At 53.0% G+C, this 19,116-nt stretch overlaps 7 protein-coding genes across 7 annotated transcripts; 4 read left to right on the top strand and 3 right to left on the bottom strand.

Moving 5' to 3' along the window:
* Positions 1-229: 229 nt before the first annotated feature.
* J7T54_005666 (uncharacterized protein) lies at positions 230-901 on the bottom strand (the record flags this gene model as incomplete). Its single annotated transcript, XM_051504110.1, has 2 exons — positions 230-619; positions 674-901. 2 exons carry the CDS (start codon positions 899-901, stop codon positions 230-232), a joined length of 618 nt encoding a protein of 205 aa, XP_051364493.1.
* A 760-nt stretch (positions 902-1,661) lies between these two features.
* Positions 1,662-1,973, top strand: J7T54_005665 (uncharacterized protein; the record flags this gene model as incomplete). Its single annotated transcript, XM_051504109.1, has 1 exon — positions 1,662-1,973. One exon carries the CDS (start codon positions 1,662-1,664, stop codon positions 1,971-1,973), a length of 312 nt encoding a protein of 103 aa, XP_051364492.1.
* A 346-nt stretch (positions 1,974-2,319) lies between these two features.
* Positions 2,320-3,203, top strand: J7T54_005664 (uncharacterized protein; the record flags this gene model as incomplete). The annotated part of the gene is made up of 2 exons (XM_051504107.1): positions 2,320-2,560; positions 2,611-3,203. 2 exons carry the CDS (start codon positions 2,320-2,322, stop codon positions 3,201-3,203), a joined length of 834 nt encoding a protein of 277 aa, XP_051364491.1.
* Positions 3,204-6,473: 3,270 nt separating this feature from the next.
* Positions 6,474-7,916, top strand: J7T54_005663 (uncharacterized protein; the record flags this gene model as incomplete). Its single annotated transcript, XM_051504106.1, has 1 exon — positions 6,474-7,916. The coding sequence occupies one exon, from the start codon at positions 6,474-6,476 to the stop codon at positions 7,914-7,916; it is 1,443 nt and encodes a 480-aa protein (XP_051364490.1).
* A 40-nt stretch (positions 7,917-7,956) lies between these two features.
* Positions 7,957-10,633, bottom strand: J7T54_005662 (di- and tripeptidase-like protein; the record flags this gene model as incomplete). The annotated part of the gene is made up of 2 exons (XM_051504105.1): positions 7,957-9,567; positions 9,617-10,633. The coding sequence occupies 2 exons, from the start codon at positions 10,631-10,633 to the stop codon at positions 7,957-7,959; spliced, it is 2,628 nt and encodes an 875-aa protein (XP_051364489.1).
* Positions 10,634-14,159: 3,526 nt separating this feature from the next.
* Positions 14,160-16,247, top strand: J7T54_005661 (cytochrome p450 oxidoreductase; the record flags this gene model as incomplete). The annotated part of the gene is made up of 3 exons (XM_051504104.1): positions 14,160-14,217; positions 14,853-15,988; positions 16,041-16,247. The coding sequence occupies 3 exons, from the start codon at positions 14,160-14,162 to the stop codon at positions 16,245-16,247; spliced, it is 1,401 nt and encodes a 466-aa protein (XP_051364488.1).
* A 355-nt stretch (positions 16,248-16,602) lies between these two features.
* Positions 16,603-17,572, bottom strand: J7T54_005660 (uncharacterized protein; the record flags this gene model as incomplete). The annotated part of the gene is made up of 4 exons (XM_051504103.1): positions 16,603-16,683; positions 16,749-16,828; positions 16,905-17,511; positions 17,570-17,572. 4 exons carry the CDS (start codon positions 17,570-17,572, stop codon positions 16,603-16,605), a joined length of 771 nt encoding a protein of 256 aa, XP_051364487.1.
* Between the last annotated feature and the right edge of the window lie 1,544 nt (positions 17,573-19,116).

Raw genomic sequence — 19,116 nt, 5'->3', positions numbered from 1 at the left:
ATCACAACCCTGCTACTCGCGCTTCTCTTAGTGGTGAGCTTGTTTCAAGCTTATAGTTAAAGTTTACTGTCACGAACTTTAGAGCAGAAGGAAATCGCGGAATAAATTCACTCTAACTATTTTCGGCTGCTAGAATGATGACTTGTACAATTACTACTGTGTCTTGAGAATTGAAATAAGAGTTGGCCCGTTACACCATGCCCATGAGTTGTTCAATCTGGTCAAGACATTACAGAGCCATGGCAGCAGCAGCGATGGCGCCGACAAGGGGAACGATGTTGGTGAGACCAGCATTGCCGCCCTCGGGCTCCTCGGCACCAGGAGTCTCAGTCGCACCGGGAGTCTCCTCAGTCTCAGCTGGGGCAGTCTCGGCAGGGCCCTCGCAGTGCCAGTGGTCGCCGTGAGGCTCGCAGCCGACAGACTCGGTGGGAGAGGGGCCAGCAGCCTCAACATCCTCATCAGAGTGTTCCTCATCAGAGTGCTCTTCATCAGAGTGCTCCTCATGAGAGTGCTCCTCATCGGAGTGCTCGTGATCATGGTCGTCCTCCTCCTCGTGGTCGTGAGCCTCGGTAGCGGAGGCCGTGGCGCCAGTCTCGCTAACGTGAGCCTCGCAGTGCCACTGCTGTAGTTAGCAATCCATTCAGAAAAAGCCAATGTCTCGGGAATGACGTACGTGGTCGCCGTGGGGCTCGCAACCGACAGACTCGGTGGGCGAAGGCCCGGCAGCCTCGACCTCATCGATAGCAGAGGCAGCGGCAGTCTCGGCAGGGCCCTCGCAGTGCCAGTGGTCACCGTGAGGCTCGCAGCCGACGGACTCAGTGGGAGAAGGGCCGGCAGCGTCAGTCTGGGCCAGAGTGAACGAGGCCAGGCCGAGGCCAAGGACGGCAGCGCTGAACTTCATCTTGAACGATTGTGACTGTACCGAAGCAGGAAAGACACGGATTGACGAGAGAGTTGGTGCTGGCTGGAGGTTGCGTAGACTGAAAAACTTCAGCCGCAAGAGCAGCAGACGAGAAGTTACTTATAGGTGAGCCAAGCGAAGAGAAACCCCCACAGAAAGCAGCAGAACCAGGCACACTGTGGCAAACCAATAGTCAAGTCTCTTCTCCTTGCAGATTCAGTCATTGAACCCACGCTAGCATGCAGGAACTCTGGTGTGGATGGTCTCGAGGTGGTGTCCATATTATTACGCTCGGAGCTTTTGCAGAAGCTCAGGCGCCCACTTTAGTAAGGATCTCTTTCAGAAGTTTCAGCGGCAAGCAATTCTGACGAAAGACCGAGGCGAATGAATGAAGCTCGTAGCGAGAAGGGTGGGCGGCGCCCATGCGCCAAGCTCACAGAGTGACCATCAAGGTACACAACGACAAGGACCCCACGGCTTGAATCGTGTACGCTTGTTTCCCGATAGCCTTGGCGGCCAAACGCAGTGTGAAATAAGCAAATATATGAGGGGGAGCAATCGAGAATTGCTTGCTTGCAAATTTTTAATTTGGGAAATGTGCAACACGAGCCTTGATCAAGGGAAAGGGTGCATGTGATATCAGTCACTTTGGTCTCCTGGAACGCCTAACAGACATTGGCGAAGTTGCAAGGCTTTCGCACGCTCTATCCTGATCTCTCCGACAGGAAGCTAACACTGGTACCTGAAACCAACAATGGCAATGGGCGATTGGCCTTCAGTTCGGCGGACCGCTCTTGTCGTGGCAAGTTTGCTAGGCTCGTGTCCCAGCCTGGTTCTAGGAGCACAAACCCTTGAGGCTGATTCCAAGTTCGCCGCAATCCGCATGGACAGTGGCGAGGATGTAAACAACAGCCTTGTTCTTGAAAGTTACGCGCTAATGGTCGTCGGCAGCTCGCCAACGGCTTCATTCAACCAGTTGAAGATGCTCAAATCGTACTTCAAGCTGCGCACGCCCCTGAGCCTACAACGCCCCGTCACCTCGGAGAGAAAGAAGACCTCCTGGCACGACTGAAGAAAGACAACAAGAAATGGACCACAAATCATCCTCGTCACCGATTACTAGATGCCTTGTATGGATACACAAAATACCAGGAGCGATCTGACGAAGAGATTTCTCGTCTAAAGGGTCTATATGACAAGACCTCCAAAGCCCAAAGAGCAGTTTGTTGACGCCTGCCCGATAGAATCAATTATCTGTTTTACTGACTTGGGGAAAGCTGTTGGAAAAGTATGCGCACTACACAGACAAATTCACGAGAGTCACGGACTTACTCAAGTCGAACCAAGAACTATGTGACCGCATTGTGGACAATGCACTTGAGTTTTACCACATTGGAAGAGAGGAACTGGCGATACACATGGAGAACATGGAAAAGGATGGAAAGAAAGCCGACAAAGTGAGTGTGTCCCAGAGTCTGAAGCACATGGTGCGCGACTGGACAGAGGATGGCGGCAAATACGAGAGAGACGGGTGCTTTGCGTGTCTACTCAAAACGCTAGACACGCTGTACCCAAGCCGCGACACAAACCAACCAGTCAAAGTGCTCCTCCCGGGCGCGGGACTGGGTCGTATGGGAAGAGATATAGCACACCAAGGAGGTCAGTGCATCATTGCGCACATCCAACATCGAGCAGGACTGACGAGCCAGGTTTCGAGGTGACGATCAACGAATGGTCCATGTTCATGAACGTCGCCTACCGATTCCTCGAAAAACACGCGCACATTGTCGATAACGAAGTGGTCCACCCTTTTATCGACTCTTGGTCACATCACGCCCGGACGAGTGACATGATGCGATCCATGTCGTTTCCCGACCAGCCACTCAATGCGAGTGATGTATTGCTCGTGGAGGGTGACTTTACCACCGTTTTCAACAGCGCACGGCCAAAGCCCCAATTTGACGTGATCGTCACGTACTTCTTCATCGACACCGCCAGAAACCTAATGGGCTACCTCGACACTATCCAGACATATCTCAAGCCTGGAGGCCACTGGATTAACCTGGGCCCTCTCCTCTACGGCACGGCACCTTTTGTCCAGCTCTCGCTAGAGGATATTGTCGCTGTGGCAGAAAAGGGACTGGGTTTTGAATTTCTGGACGTCGCCGGCAGCGAGTGTGGTGAAATCACGCTGGAGGGCAAGAAAGTCAGGGGCATGGAGGCCGCCTATGGATTCAACGACCGAGCACTGACAAAGAATGCGTATCAGGCGCAGTTCTGGGTGGCTCAGAAAAGAAAATAGATGGCGTGGGGCTGTGGAGGAGAAATTGAACATTCCAGCCCATGCATTGGCCTTGCGTAGATCCTAGGCTGAAGTCACGCACTAAACATTCCCCTTTCGAACAAGTATGATCTCGGTCCGCAACTCAAGCAACAGCCCTGATCTGCTGTGACAGACGAAGCGTAGGTTACCTGTCTTGGATGGGATATAAAAGGCATGGCCTGGAGACAGGCGTTAGAATAGAAGGATATGGTGTTAGAGGAGTCTTCGACCGCGAGGGGCCGCAGGCTTGTTCGTAGATCGGGGCAATCGAACATAGGAAGCAAGTTGTAATCTTCCCTAATGTTGTGCTCAAGAGACACTATCATATTGTAATTATATTGCAAAGCAGCATGGAACCTCTACCTGTTAGCATACACCGACGCCTTGCCCACATAGGCCTTGCAGCCACCGTGTACCACAATCAAGAACACATCGGCCACGGGTTCATTGCAACGCATCCTGAAAGCTTGCCTCAGCAGGTCGTTGATTCGTAAAACAAGAGGCCGTCAAGCAATGACCGCACTACAAGAGGCGGATCTCAGGGTAAGTCTTTGCTCCACAATACATTCGCATCCAACAGTCATCAACCATCCCGAAAAGCCCGGCTTTTCCCAGTAAAATATGCCAACAGGAATCTCCACTACACCAGGGGTACTGGAGCATTCGGGGAGCTCCGAGGCTGTGTATGTGGGACAGTACGGTTTACACCCCATCTCTGCGCTCTTGGCTGTGTAGCTTGTGTTCGAGGCTTCTTGTTCTCGGGCGTCATCGGCCGCCCTTTTTCTTTCTTCCTGCGCTCGTCTCCTCCGCTTGCAGAAGATCATACCTCCAGCGACCGAGATGATCGCTATCAAAGCGACCTGTATTCCAACGCCTAATCCAATCTTCAGATACGTGTCGTCATTGCTATCGGCCTCAACCGCAGTGGTCGGTGACAAGGACTCTGATGATTATGAGACGGCGGCTTCGGCAGTACTTGAGGTTTCGACAGAAGTTGGTTCAGCCTCTGAATTTGTTGCACTCGACGCCTCGGATACCCAAGGCGTGCCGTTTGCCGTCAGAACTGTATCTGCTGTCCTGCCAGAACCCCACGTCAAGGCGGCGCTAGGTGCCTTGTCAGTTGGCGCACCGTCGTTGTACAGAAAGAAGAATTCTTCTAGCTTGTTCGAACAGCAGTTTCTCCGCCCTTCATCCTCGCAACACATTGATCCATCGGCACAAATTCTGACGCTGGGCAACGGGCCGCTCTCCTCTGTGTTTCTTACGTGAATAGGGTCTTCTACAGCGTGTAATCCGGTAAGGCCGTGCCGAGACCGTTGATGCCGAAGCAGCTGATCAAGTTGTCCTGAGCCCGTGTGCCCCAGGCGAAGAGGCCGGTGAGCATCAGAGCGTGTGCCGGTGCAGGCTTCATTTCAATTGATCGGAATGATCGTCAATCCGAGAACGGTGGCCCGATGGTTCGCGGTTGATCCCAATGTTGCACTGGCCTGAGCATTCGAACAAAAGGTTGCACGAAACTAGTAGCTCTGTTTTCATGTAAGATCTGAAGTCGCACATCCGAGATGGCTTGCTAACATACGGGAGACGGAAAAACCACGACAGGTATAAGCGCCGAGGTGGCGACTGACGAGGTCCTTCTCCGGACAGAACATTGCTTCGCACGGGCCGTGCCGGGCGCGGATGATGAAAGTGTTTGACTACGCAAGTACGCATGCTTGGCAGGCTGTTTCGAGACGCAACCTTCATCCATGGCTGAAGCAAAAGAGTTCTCCCCGTGGCGTTTGATGTAAGTCCGAGATTCATCAAGGGCAGGACATTGGGAAGGCTGAAGTTTGCACCTACCAAGAGAAGCGATGCCAACGACCGACAAACCGACCGACCGCCTGGTTTTGGGAGAAACGCCCCGGCTCGAAGTTCGCCGAAATCCAGTCTCCAATCATGACCGAGAGCCACGATGATCTGCAATGCCATCAGCGGCGTGCTGTCACACGTAAGGTGGGGTGGGTGCCGGGATGCCGAGCTGTCTGTCCACCTCAATTACCATGGTGCACACAACCAACAGCTTCTTTGTTAAATCTAGTGGAGAAACTGGCCGTTGGCCTTCATGTTTGCTCCTTTGCGGCGGCACACGTGAGAGCTTGGAAAACGCTTCTCACTGCAGACAACAAGGCACGTTGCGGATTGATATCGATCACACACAACTGCAATGCGTGGTCAGCCCCTGCGAGAGATGTCCACTGCTTGGGCCCATTTACAATTTACAAACACGTAGTCACGTACGTACCCCGTTGCGTAATATCTCACATTTGACAGTCCCACTGACCACCCCGGGCCGGGGTCTGCATGTACGTGGGTCTCGGACTCTCGGTGGGAGGGAAATATTTCCGTGCCGTGGCCCGTCTGAGTTCAGGACTTGACTCCAGCCTGGACTACTTGTAGCCATCTACTGGTCTAGTATCCAGCCAAGCAACAGCCATCCAGGCTCCTACAAATGGAATCCTCATAATCCCACGATAGCGACTTTAGCGTCGAGGTCCTGTCTGGTCTCACTGAATAAATCAGCCACATCGAATCGACGCTGGACATGTAATCAGTACATGTATATACGTTTTGCTAGGGTTCTGTCGAACAAATTCTACATCTCTGTTGTTCAGACGCCAGTGCGCTCGAGGACAATCGCTCACAATAGAACTCCATGTGAACATGAATCTATCCCCCGAAAGGTTGTCATATCGCTACCGAAGCTGCTCCGGGAGGCCTCGCGGAACTTATGTGGCAGACCCATTCACGTCGTTAGTAGAAACATGATGCTCCCTCATTAGCGTGAAAGCTATCGTAAGAACGGCCTAGCCAGGCCGAGGTTTTCTTCGCTCGCTACGCAGCATGGGTAGTAGTATACGTACTCGCTAGTCACAAACCCCGAGAGGTCTGGTTGTATTGCATTTGCTTGTAAGTTGCGAAGATCTTCTTTTGGGTAATCAGGTCATTCGCTGACCGGTTCGAGCTGGCCCTATCGAGTGCGTTCCAGCCGCCACTCGTCCGGGGTCCCTACTCGTACCAACGTGAACGATATCATGCCTTGAGCCCCTTGACGCCGATCCGGTGCTCCTCCCCATCATCTTCTCTTTGCTCTGGTTACTTGCACGACCAACACTTTGCCTTACTCCAATGCTTGACCATGTGTTTCTGCACTAAGTTTGGTTTGTGTACACGTAAATAAGGAAGACAGTTCTCCAGCAGCTCGTCGACATGCAAAAGCTGCGCAGTCGTGTCGCTTTGACCACCTTTTCTCTTGCTCTTCTCTTCTTCACTTTGCAATATCTATCCAGCCAGGATCAGGACCACCGGTACAGCCTCCTTTTTTCGTCGCAAACTGTTTCCGATGATGTCTTGGAAAACATCACCACAGCAGCGCAAACCTTCGTCGACCAGCCTGTGGTAGCACCATTCAAAAACCAGTTCTGGGAAGTGGGCAGGCGATCGGCGCAGGTTAAAAAATGGTTTGGCCTGCTCAAGCACGAGGCACACGGTTCGGACAAAGTACACGAAGTCCTCAGCAATGTCGAGGAGGCTGCCGTGTCTTTGTTCCCTTTCATACCACCATCATCAGACGGCTTGCCCTTGTCGAGTCTCTTCCACTTGCCTGAGAAAGGCAGCAAGGGCATAGTCATGTCTGTCGGGGGACCAAACATCAATATCCGTTTTGCGGGACATCTGATATCCGCTATACGACATGTGTTTGGATGCAAACTCCCCCTGGAGATTACCTACGCTGGCGAGGAAGACCTACCAATCCGGTATCGGGAAGCACTCGCGTCACTCGACGAAACGGGACAGATCTCATTTGTGGACATGCTCAAGGTTTTCGACGACAAGACGCTTCGCTTGAAGGAAAACGGATGGGCCATCAAGCCCTTCTCAGTCCTGGCCTCTCGATTTGAACAGGTCTTACTGGTCGACTGTGACAGCGTCTTCCTCCAAGACCCCAAAAGCCTATTCCATCAGCAGCCCTATGTCGACAACGGCGCATATCTATTCCACGATCGTCTCCTATGGCAACACGCGTTCAAGGGCAGGCATGAATGGTTCCACGACCAAGTTAAGGAACCCTCGCCCGCTTTGAACAGGTCCCTGGTGTGGACGGAGGAGTACGCCGAGGAGTGCGACTCGGGCGTTGTCGTACTCGACAAGTCACGACCCGACGTCTTCTTCGGCGTGCTGCATACGGCCTGGCAGAACACGTACGACGTCCGTGAGGAGGTCACCTACAAGATCACATACGGAGACAAGGAATCATGGTGGCTCGGATTGGAGCTGACGGGGGCTGCGTACGAGTTTGAAGAGCACTACGGCTCTATGCTGGGGTGGGAGTCGCGTCAAGCGAGCGAGGATGGGAAGGAAACGGCTGAGGTGTGCAGCTTTGTCATTGCACATGCCGACACCAAGGGGGACCTGCTGTGGTTCAATGGCAGCTTGCTGAAGAACAAGCTCAAAGAGCCGGATGCCTACGACGTACCCGATGCATGGGTGATGGATGGCACATGGAGGAAAGGGGCGACCAAGCAGGACATGAGCTGCATGGTGGATGCGCCCTCGAAGAGACTTAGCGAAGAGGAGCATCACATTCTACAAAGGAGTATGGGAGAAGCGATGGCGGTGGACGCACTCATGAAATCTGTCGTTGTAACGTAGTAATTGAATCATGCCATCAATTAAAAGCGCCTTGGCCCAGTTACAGCCTCTCAAACACCTTCCCAAAGATTTCGCGCGCCTTGAGCAGATTCACCATATTCATCCGCTCATTGTCCAAATGCGCCGAATCACTAGCCTGTCCACACGGCAAATGTGCCGCGGGCGCCTCAAACTCCTTCTCTAGGAACCGAATCGTCGGGATCGAGCCACCCTCGCGGATGTACAAGGGCCTCCTCGGTTTTGAACCATTGCCAGACGCAGCATCGTCAAAGGACGAAGGCCAAGCTTCCACAATAGCTTGCTCCAGTGTCTGGAAGATATCGTTGGTCGGATCGCCAAGCCACGGCTCGGCCTTGTTGTCCACGGTGACGCGTAGCCAATTCTGCGATTCCAGCGCGGCAAACTCCTGCTCGAGGAACTCGGTGAGCTTGCGGGCAATGTCGTCCACTTCTTGCCCAGGCACGAGCCGCACGCTAATGTGCGCGCTCGCGTGGCTGCTGATCAGACTGCCGTCCGGACCTGACACTTTGTAGCGATGAACCGTGAGATTGGGCTCGCGCCATCGCGCCATAAGCGACTGCTTTAGCTTTTGCTCTGATGTATTCTCAGGGTCACGCCGCATGAGGATGGATACAATGTCGTCGTACCGGGCGTCCTCGTCAGCTGTCAATTGGGGAATGCCGTCGTAGAATCCTCGGATCTGGACGTGGTTCCCCCGCCCTTTGAGTTTGGACAACAAGCACGTGAGATCTGTCAGGGGCTCGTCCATCATGTGCGACCCGTCCACGCCCGAGTGGATGTCCGGACGCGGCGAGTCGACGCACACTGTGGCATGTAGGACGCCTCGGAGGCCATACGTCAAGCACGGCACTGCATCGTCCAGCCAGTAACTGTTCGCCAACAGGATGTAGTCGATGTCGCCAATGAGCTCCTTGTGGCTGTGCACAATGTCCTCAAAGCCCCTCGAGCCAGACTCCTCCTCACCCTCAATGAGGAAGATGACGTCGTTCTTCAACTTCTGGGCTTGCATGAGGTCGGTGACAGCATAGAGGGCGGCCAGAATGGGCCCCTTGTTATCACTCACACCACGGCCGTAAAGGTAGCCATTCGTTCCGATCATTGTGAACGGGTCGTTCTCCCACGTACCGTTTTTGTTGTCTGCGGCCACAACATCGTAGTGCCCGTAGAAGAGAATCTTCTTGCGCTTCTCTGCGGTTTCCTTCTTGCCCGCGAAACGGGCGTAGACCACGGGATTGTGCGCATTGTTTGTGCTCAGTAAGTCCACTTGACCGCCTAGCCGCTTGAACAAAGCGCCAAGGAATGTCGCCCCTTTTCGGCAGTCCTCAGCATATTCAGGTCGTGACGAGACGCTTTTATACGACACGAAATCCTTCAGCGTAGAGAGCAACACATCAGTGCTAGCTTCGCTTGCCTGTGCAGTGGAGCAGGCGGCATCTTTGAAAGTCCATATTGATATGGAGTCGTCATTGGCTCCCGTAATAAAGTACTGGGCGTTGTGGTACTCTGTTACCGCAGACGCTAGGATCTTGCCTTTGTGGGCCTCCCACTTGGCCAGACATTGATACTTTTGGCTCACGTTGCTCGAAGATGCTGCGTGGCGGTACTGCCCGTAGTGCGCGGTGCTGTATTTCTACATCTGGTCAGCATTTCGCCTTCTCCTTGGTTTCGCAAAAACGCACGCTCGCCCACCCGTTGGACGCGGCCGTCCACAGGTAGCCCCAGCCCATCTGCAAGGACATAATGTCGTACTGGTGCGCTTTGATCACGCGCAATTTCTGAGTGGTGTCCAGGTCCCACAATTCGACGATGCCATCCAACTTGCCTGCGTACAGGAAAGATCCGTCAATGGCCAGCGAGAGGATCGACTCGCCGTCGTCGGATCCGAGCGTCATGATCTCCTCAATGGTCGGTTGATCGCCGTCTGACGTCGAGGTCAGATCCCACAGCTTGATCGTGCCATCTCCGCCTCCTGATATCAGTACGTCCTCGTCTGAGTTCACCTCCACTGTTGGGCCCTTGCTCATGAGCATGCAGTAGATGTAGCCCTGGTGAGCAAAGTTTCGAAGTGACCCACTGTCAATCTCGAGAGTCGCCTTGGCTTGCGGAAAGAAATCAGACCTCCTGTTGTTGCGTCTCGGCGTGCTTGTTCCGCCCACGGCTTTCGAATCGAAGAATCGGTGATTTCGGCGGTCCGGATGTCGCTGCGATTCGGGGGCCACGCGCGCGGCAGGGTCTTTCAGGCTGACCCATTGAATCGTCGAGTTCTGCGCCCCAAGAAATAGGGTGTCGTATTGCGGGCTATACGCCAGGCAAAAGATGTCGCCAACATCGTGGGTGCTGTAAATCTCGTACAGGCGCGTCAAGGTCTTGGGGCACCAGACGTTGATGATGGGATCGCCCGCACTCGAGAAGAGCAGAGAGGCGCAGGGTGACAGGAACAGCGACAGTACGCTCCTCTTGTGCGCTTGTATCGTACTGAGCGGCTGGAAGGTGGCCAAGGACCATGTTACAATCTCCCCATCTTGTGTGCCAGCATAGATCCGGTCGTGCCCTGGGCTGACGGCCAGAGCCAGCACCGTACTGCCGTGCTTCAGACTGTGAACGAGTTCGGGGTTCAATGTTGGCGAAGCATCGTCGTCGCGGGTCGGTTGCAGAACTGGCGAGGTCGGCAAGGAGACCGCGTCGCTCGTTCGCATCTTGCCCGGTGGGCTTTCTGGAGGTCTTGGTCAACTCAAAAGTTCACCTCGTGCGATGGGTGTTTTGTTGATTGCGTGGACAGTGAAGCCCGCGGCGACAGGAGCTCAGGGCATTGGCAAAGGGGACGACTCAGGCTTCTGCAATTCGACCTGTGATTGTTGACTAGTTGTCTGGCTTCCTGGCGGCACCGAGTGGATGGGGAGTTGGGAATGATGCAATATCACGTCTTGCTCCGGTACTCGGCCCGCAGCCTTTGCCTACCCTGCAGCCTGTGTCGCGGAGTACTGCCTCAGTGAACTCCCGAGGTGAACGGAAGATGAGCGTTTCTGAAGCCATGGAAAAATCAATTGTGAATTGATGAAATAAGTTGGATTGACTCACCGCCTAGAGGATGACGCTGTTGCGTCCGAGGACCATGATTACAATGACCGCAAGGCAATGGGGCGTTTTTGTACAAATAATCAACTTTCGTTTGCCCATGGGTGAGAGCAGTCCAGATGCTAAAAGCCATATGGACGTTTAGTCACAGGGAATGGTGCAAAAGTTGTCGAGAGGTTCCATTGTGTGCTAAGATCCAGGACTTTATTGCGGAACAAGAGTGTCGGTGTGGTCGGGCGAATTGGACACTGAGACATGCATGCTCTCTGCACATAGCCTTCTGAAGTGCGTACTTTCGGCGCATACGACTGGAGCCTCGAACTCATTGGAGCCTTAATACCACACGCTTTATCGAAATTGGGCGTGTCACAAGAGACCTCTTGTGCGTTACTAAGAACACAACGAGAATGGGCTGGATTCTAGGCGACGCGCGCTACATGTACACGATATGCTAAACTTCCTGCATACCAGCTAGGATGTCTTGATCAGCTCCCTCACCAGCTTAATCAACTTGCTAGGAAGGTGAGCCATTTGCGTGCCCTGAAAGTGCCTCTCTATAGTCTGGATCACCACCTCTAATGTCATGGTCGAGTTGTCCAGATATACGCCTGGCAAGGCCTGCCAGCCTCAAATTCTATGAAGCTGTTGATAGTAGCGCTTTCATCACCGTCCAGATACACATTTTCCGTGGATCTTGGAACTGGCGGCGCGCCACTATCAGATTGTCCTGCGCCGAACGGTCTCTCGAGGACTAGAACGTACACCAAAAGGCCAGGCTCGCATTGTAGACCATGATTGCCTCGTGTCCTTGTATCAGCCCTTTGGCCGACAACCTCGAGGCGCGAATGATACGACCGGCGTGGTGCATTGCTCATCGGGCAGACTCGCTTTAGGCCCACTCTCGGACAGAAGGGAAGACAGCGCGGGCCTGATCAATGCCCTGCTTGCCTGCGAATGTCTCAATGTCCTCGAGTGGCATGTGGAGGTGCAGGTGGATGATCCCAAAACGCATGGTGAGCTCAGGGGAGGTTTATTCAAGTAGCCGGGATGGTCAAGCAAGTCGAAAATGGCCAAGTCTTGAGACTGGGCCCGATGCATGGCCTGCTTCCATCTCTCTGGGCTCGCTGCTGTCCAGACCTCTGTTGTAGCTGGCAGTGGAAGCTGCACCTCCGTGTAGGAGATCAAGGGGTTGGTAAGGAGAGCCATTGAAGAGTCCGAGTCGTGCAGCAGGGGTCTCAACGCTAGGCGTTTGAAAGACTCCGACTCAAACCAGCCCATCCACTGTTGGTGGGTCGGAGCATCGTGCGCACCCTGAGTGGTCGTGTCCAGATACGGCGCTCTCCTGAACTTGTCGTTGCGCCGCAGCCGAGTGTGCAGACTTATGGCGAGGGTTCACCTCAGACAATGGCTTGGGATGGAAGCTGAAGGTGTTAAGAAGTATTCAGACCCGTCGAGCACAAGGCAGCTTACTCTTTGTAGTGGATGTCCTTTCCGTAACGTCCGTATGTGACCAACACAGGGACACGATTCCATGCCCTTGGGACGATATACGCTGCATCGCACCATTTCATCCCTATGAACCAAGCTAATGGTGGCATTCTGCTCGGAGATGTAGGGAAACGATGTGTTATCCACCGTGTGAATGTCTTTGGTGGGATTCGGTATTGTTGCAAAATACGACGGCGCATACGTATTTTTGACTTTTGACGATTTGCTTTAGTATTCTTCACTCGAAATCTGAACTCCTTCAAGCACTCTTCAGCTCATGCTACTGCCGTTGTCGCTGTGGACATCCCATCGGGATGTGGAGATTGGTGCAGGATACAGCTGGGATGTAGCTCGGACCGACGTGGAGGGTGCATCCCGTCGCTGTCCGCTGGAGATGACATGGAAACAATAGAGGTCAGCATTGTGACAAGTACGGATTTAAAACCTAAGCGCCAGAGAAGACAGGCTCGTCTTCATGTTTGTTGCTTCTAGTTTGCTAACTCCAATTCGCTGCCTGTCTCAACCCTAACACCTTCCGTCGTGTCCTAAACACCATTCCGATAAAGAACAAGTCCAGAAATGATGCTTGTAACATCTTGATTGTGGGAGCGGGTGAACAGATCACTGGCAATATGTCAACTAGATGACGGCGCTGACAGAAACAGGTATCGGATGTCTGACGGCTGCTTTGGGCTTGCTGCAACAGGGACATAGAGTCACAGTAAGTGAGAAAGATGGGTAATGGCGTAACAGCTTACACAAAAAGTTTTGTGAAAGAACAGACCTAGCGACAGAGACCGGCGCGGCTATACACATTGCTCACAACTGCCATGGCGTCCTTCGCAGATTCGGCGCATTCCCAGAGATCTTTGGTGCGAACCCGGTCCTTGGTGTGGTTATGATCTTCGTCATAACAATTTTGTACGCTAAAAATAAGAAGATCACCGAGTACGGACCTGATGACCAGCTGAAATTCGACCTGGACATAACAAGACCAAATCCGATCTGGCAGCACATAAGCATTGCTTCTGCCAAGCCTATAGTGACTAACTTGACCATCTCATATATCCATAGCCCTGGGTACTGGCTCATCGAGTTGGCCTACACGTAGCGCTCAAGAAACAGGCAACTAGTAAAGTGGCCAGCAGGACGCCTGGTGTTCTCCTCAAATCGAGTCAAGTGGTGGACATCGATTGTGCGAATGCCACTGCTACCCTTAAAGACGGCACTACGATCCAACGAGATCTAGTAATTGGTGCAGATGGTGTCAGTGCAAATAAGGGTGAGAGTTAGTCAGCGCGAATCAAAGCCTCTGACGCGTCGATCAGTCTGCTACTTGAAAGTCCATCGTTGAAAACAAAATCAAGCCCTTCAACTCGGGTAAAAGTGCTTTCAGGTTCATGATTCCTAGAGAACAAATCCTGGAGAGACAGGAGCTCAAGAATGTTGTAGACCGAGACGGCTATATGACTCTCTGGATCGGAAATGATCGGCGGCTCATCATGTACCCGTGTTCAGACAACACTCTGATGCACTTTGTTGCGATCCATCCGAGCTGCCTTCCGGCCTCGAAGGAGAAGGGTAAGAACGGTCATAAATTCCAATGCAGACAACGTGACGGCTTGCTGACACTGTATAGGCTAGAACCGCGCTGGAAGCATGACGAATCTCCTTGGAATCTTTGAGAGCTTCGGTCCTACTGTCAAAGATCTTCTGGGTATGGTGGATGAAGGCGCGCTCAAGGTGTGGACTTTGCTAGACATGGAAAGGAACCGTGTGCCGAGTGCCGACTAGACTACCTACCGATCTTGAGCAAAGCGTCGGTACTCGATACCCCACCGCTCACGCACAACCGACCGGATGCCGGGCGGGAGGGCTTGCAGAGGTCAGGTGTTTCGGACGTGTTGAGCGGGGTATGTCATTATTAATCGAGGCCAATGGATCGTTTGGACACTGGAGAGTCCTCTGAGATACTCACTTGGGCGTGATTACATGTACCCAGCCGTGATGACACTCGAGGCTCAACTCTTTGCAACAAGGCTAATTACATGTTCAAGAAAGACTTAATTACACGTTCAAGGAAGACTACTGATTAGTTGACCATGTTTGTTTCACCTCATCATGTGCTAGCGGCTCTCGTGCTTCTCTTCGTCTTTGTTCTCCTCAAACCCATCGTGAGCCCCCTTCGCCACGTCCCAGGTCCTTGGCTGGCTCGGTTCTCCGATTTTTGGTATCTCCGTCAACTATCACGCGGTAGCTTTGAGCAAGAAAATCAGAAGTTACATCAGAAATATGGTATTGTGGTGTCCCAGTGGCGCCAGAGGTGATGAAAATTGCTGACCGTCATTATAGGACCCATCCTCCGCTACGGCCCTAATCGCTACAGCATCTGCGAGCCGTCGGCGGCAAAGAGCATTTACGGCCACGGAACGCAGTTTGCGAAATCTGCGTGGTATTCTAGCTGGACTACACCTGGGTCGTGGTCACTGTTCCCAGATCAGGACATTAAAAGCCACGCCCACGGACGCAGCCTATTCCAGTCGACATACTCCATGACGGCTCTCGTCAGCTACGAGGCATTCGTCGACGAATGCGGGGCCTTGATATGTCAGCGTCTACAAGAAATTGCAGAAAACGGAGAATCAGTAGATATGCGACACTGGTTCCAGTGCTATGCCTTCGACGTCATTGGTATCATTACCTTTGGCAACCGATTTGGGTTCTTGGATCGCGGTGAAGACGTTGGCTCCCTGATCCAAGCTCTAGATGGACATTTGTTCTACGCTACACTCGTCGGATTGCTGCCTTCGCTGCATCCGTTGCTCTACAGAATCCGGAACCTATGGGCAGGGAGAAAGGGGACCGGCAGAGGGTATATCCTCAGCTTCACACTCGAGCAGATAGCCGATCACCGTGCCGGTGCAGATGCCAAGTTTGAGAAAGAAACGACAGAAAAGAGAGAGGAAACTCGAACAGAGCCATTCTTGTCCAAGTTTCTGGTCAAACACGCAGAGGACCCGGAAAAGTTCAGCCATCAGCAGCACGTCGTCGCAGCATGTGTCTCCAACGTTACCGCCGGTTCAGACACCACAGCCATTTCATTGTCTGCCATCCTCTATTACTTGATCAAGAACCCGGACTGTCTACTAAGGCTGCGGGTAGAAATTGACGAGTTTCAATCACGGGGCCAGTTGTCGGGCTATCCAAGCTTCAAGGAGACGCAGCAAATGACCTACCTCCAGGCCACAATCAAAGAAGCCCTCCGCATGCATCCGGCAACGGGTTTGCCTCTGGAACGCGTGGTACCTCGCGATGGCATAGAAATTGCAGGCCAGTATTTTCCCAAAGGCGCCATTGTTGGTATCAACACATGGGTTGAGCACCGGAACTCGACGTACTTTGGACAGGATGCCGACCAGTTCCGACCAGAGAGATGGCTCATAAAAGATACAGAGGCGCTGAGCCACATGAATCAACACTGGATACCGGTATTTTATCCCCGCCCACGACGATCAAGTGAGTGGACGCTGATTCGCACAGTTTGGCCTAGGGTCACGGACCTGCATTGGCCGCCATATCTCCATGCTTGAGATCACAAAGGTGATTCCTAGAATTGTTCGCGACTTTGACTTTGAACTCGTTTCCTCGGAGGCGGGAAAGGAAGCAACGTGGAGCACGCAGAATGTTTGGTTCGTCAAGCCAACAGATTTCATTGTGAGGGTGAAAGCACGGGCAAAGATGTCATGAACATTTCATCTGAACAAACGAAACTCGAGTAGCGTGTAATACATGACGAAGCCACTTACTTCCCATCTTTACTACGAAAAAGAGAACCCGGCGCCAGGATATCGAAAACGAAAGCGGAATTTCTCCTGTGAACTTGAAGCCATTTCCACCACGTGAACGCAGCATCAAACGGCGCCTAGAGACACCCCATGATCTGTTCCAGCGCTTAATCGTGGATACAGTGACAATTCTCATCCTCTTTTCGCAATACCAGAGTGGAACAGTAGTTGAGGAGAAGAGACCCATGAGCATCCCGAAGATACCAATGGGTTCGGCAGCCCCGCGTGACTGCACCTATTCGACGGCAAAAAAAGGTTCAGACAAAAGAGATAATGGAGCGCAGGATCGTGACCATGGTGAAGGCATCGGCAGCGAGGGCCCCATAGGAGTCGATCAACTGTGGTAATTGTTAGTGTTGGTGCGACACGTCGATGGTGGTCGCTTATGTTGGGCCCAATTCACATAATTGAATCCCACCGAGGGGATCTGCATCAGACCAAAGGCCACTATCGCAAAAGCGGCCCCCAAGCCGAACCATGGATCTGGTCCCGGATACTGCGCACAGAAGCCAAAGACGATTAGCCCAGAGATGGCCACGGCGAGTGAAAAAGAACAGACTCGGTAGACGATCCTCGGCCTCCGCTACCCCGTTCCGAACGGACTTGGCACGGCGCTTGAGAAGCCAGTCGGATAGTACAAAGGCGTAGGCATACCCCAGAGCGGCACCGATAATTCCACTCAGGTTGATCAAGCCAACGTTCTCCTTCCAAAGGTAAGGCGGCATGGCTAGAATCTGCGGGCTGACGGTGGTCATTGTCACAATGCCCCCGACCACACCAGCGTAGTGGAGCATCACGACCCATGTACCAGGCAAGTCCAGTGACCTCCAGGGCTTCTTGAAGTGGTGAAGTAGTGTCCTGCGGGTCTTGCCGAAGCCCAGAGTAGCTGTGAAGTTATATGGTTTGTATGTCATGGCCAAGGGCTGTTGCTCCATCTGTGTCGCATCGGCCCCCTTTGAATTTGAGGAAAGCTGAGAGGATGACTCGGACACAATGTACCGCGCAAAGAGGGGTTCCGAAACTATGAGAAGAGTCCCAACAAAGCAAAAGGCGGACAAGCCTGTGCTGACCCAAAAGAGATCGACCCAACCATGCCCAAAGGCAATGTAACCGCCTGCGATTCCTCCGACCAGGGGACCGACACAGAGGAGAATTGTGTAGACAGCCTATTTGGGGCCGGTTTAGTCAAGTATCTCCAAGTCTGAGCATAAATGGCCAGCTTACCATGGCTTTCCCACGCTCATGAATGAAGAAGAGATCTCCAACCAGGGCCGGCGCCCCCGATATCCCGCAACACGCGGGCCGCAACAAGGCTGTCGTAGTTGGAGGATAGAGCACACCACACAGAGAAGAGCGCCATAATGAGGGTAGCGACTATCAAAACAGGCCATCTTCCGACCCAGTTGGGCAACGGTACCCACCAGATGTTGCCGGCTCCGAGGAAGAGTACATGGACCTGGACCTGTGAGCAATTGGTTGACTTCAAGTCGAGCAAGACGTACTGCAATGAGGTAGGTCAGTTGCGAGACCGACCGAGGATCTTGTGGGAAGGTATATTGCCAAATCCGGAAGCCTAATGCGATGATGGAGCTGGTGAAATATATAGATATATATATTGACCACAAAGGCGTAGACAGAGACCACGAACAGAGCAGCCATCTTGTGCCATTGTGGAAAGTTGAGGGGGTCTCGAGTATCGGCAGACGGCGCAGGGAATTTGATGGTTTCGTCGTGACCCACGCGTGCGTCGACACCCGACAGCGCAAGTAGGCGTGTGGGCGAGACCGGGATTCTAGATCCTGGGGAGAGCGGTGATCTGGGGCTCTCCGAATCCTCCACAACCCCAGGTTCTGCAAATGATGGGGTTTTGAGCGACATGGTTCGTTGAAGCACCAATGTAGCCCCTCGCCGCCTCCTCTGTCGGGATGTGGAGGACGATTGGAGGTGACACCCGATCACCACCCCGGGGGCAATCGAGAGCCCTCCATCCCGTGGACCATTCTTGGTGGGATCATCATGGACTTCTCACATTGTGCCCCTTGAATGGCCAGATTCGTGTGGAAGCAGCCCGAGACAAGGCCAATTTGCACACAAAGGTCGAAGGATAGTGCATGCCTATGGGGAAGTGAGTAAAAGTGCGGGATGAGGAGAGGCCGCTCGCTCCAATGGTCTGTAAGTCTCAGTTAGGACAATTTTCTTTTGTCGTCTTCTTGCAGTCGTCTTGACGAAAGTTCATGGCGGCAAAATGAGAATGACCTTGAACCCGGGGGCTATGTCAACCATGACAGGTTCATGCACAAAAACAACTTGGCTTCTCAGAAGTTGGCGAGGTCTTGAGACACGTAGGTTTGTAGAATATATGCGCAGTATCCCGCACACTCTGGGCAGTAGCGGATCGTCTCAGTTCATCATTGCCCTTACCTTGTGGCCAACATGACACGACGGGCAACGCAGCACCGAAATCGGCCTGCCTGGATTGAACGACATCTAAAGCCAACGGGGTCAATCTTGGCGTTTGTCTACGCCAAGAAGCCGCCGTGATTCCCTTTTGATAGTCTCAGAATGGTGGGATGGGGGACCTGGATGGACAAGGCCTCTGCGCCAAACTTGGCAGGCTTGGCCAACCTCGTCTCCAGCGGCGATACGCCTCTTGTATTAAGCCCAAAGACATCGAGGGGATACAACACTAGATGCAATGTCTGAGTGAAGGGGGCCGGGTGTATGTTCGTAGCTTTCTAAAGCTCCTTGAACGATGCACGCCATTAGGGATA

This window comes from Emericellopsis cladophorae, assembly GCF_022114955.1.
Source record: "Emericellopsis cladophorae strain MUM 19.33 chromosome Unknown NODE_7_length_695568_cov_118_814649, whole genome shotgun sequence".
Taxonomy (NCBI): Eukaryota; Fungi; Ascomycota; class Sordariomycetes; order Hypocreales; family Bionectriaceae; genus Emericellopsis; species Emericellopsis cladophorae.
The sequence above is the reverse complement of the archived record's forward strand: the minus strand, read 5'-3'. Positions and strand labels throughout refer to the sequence as shown.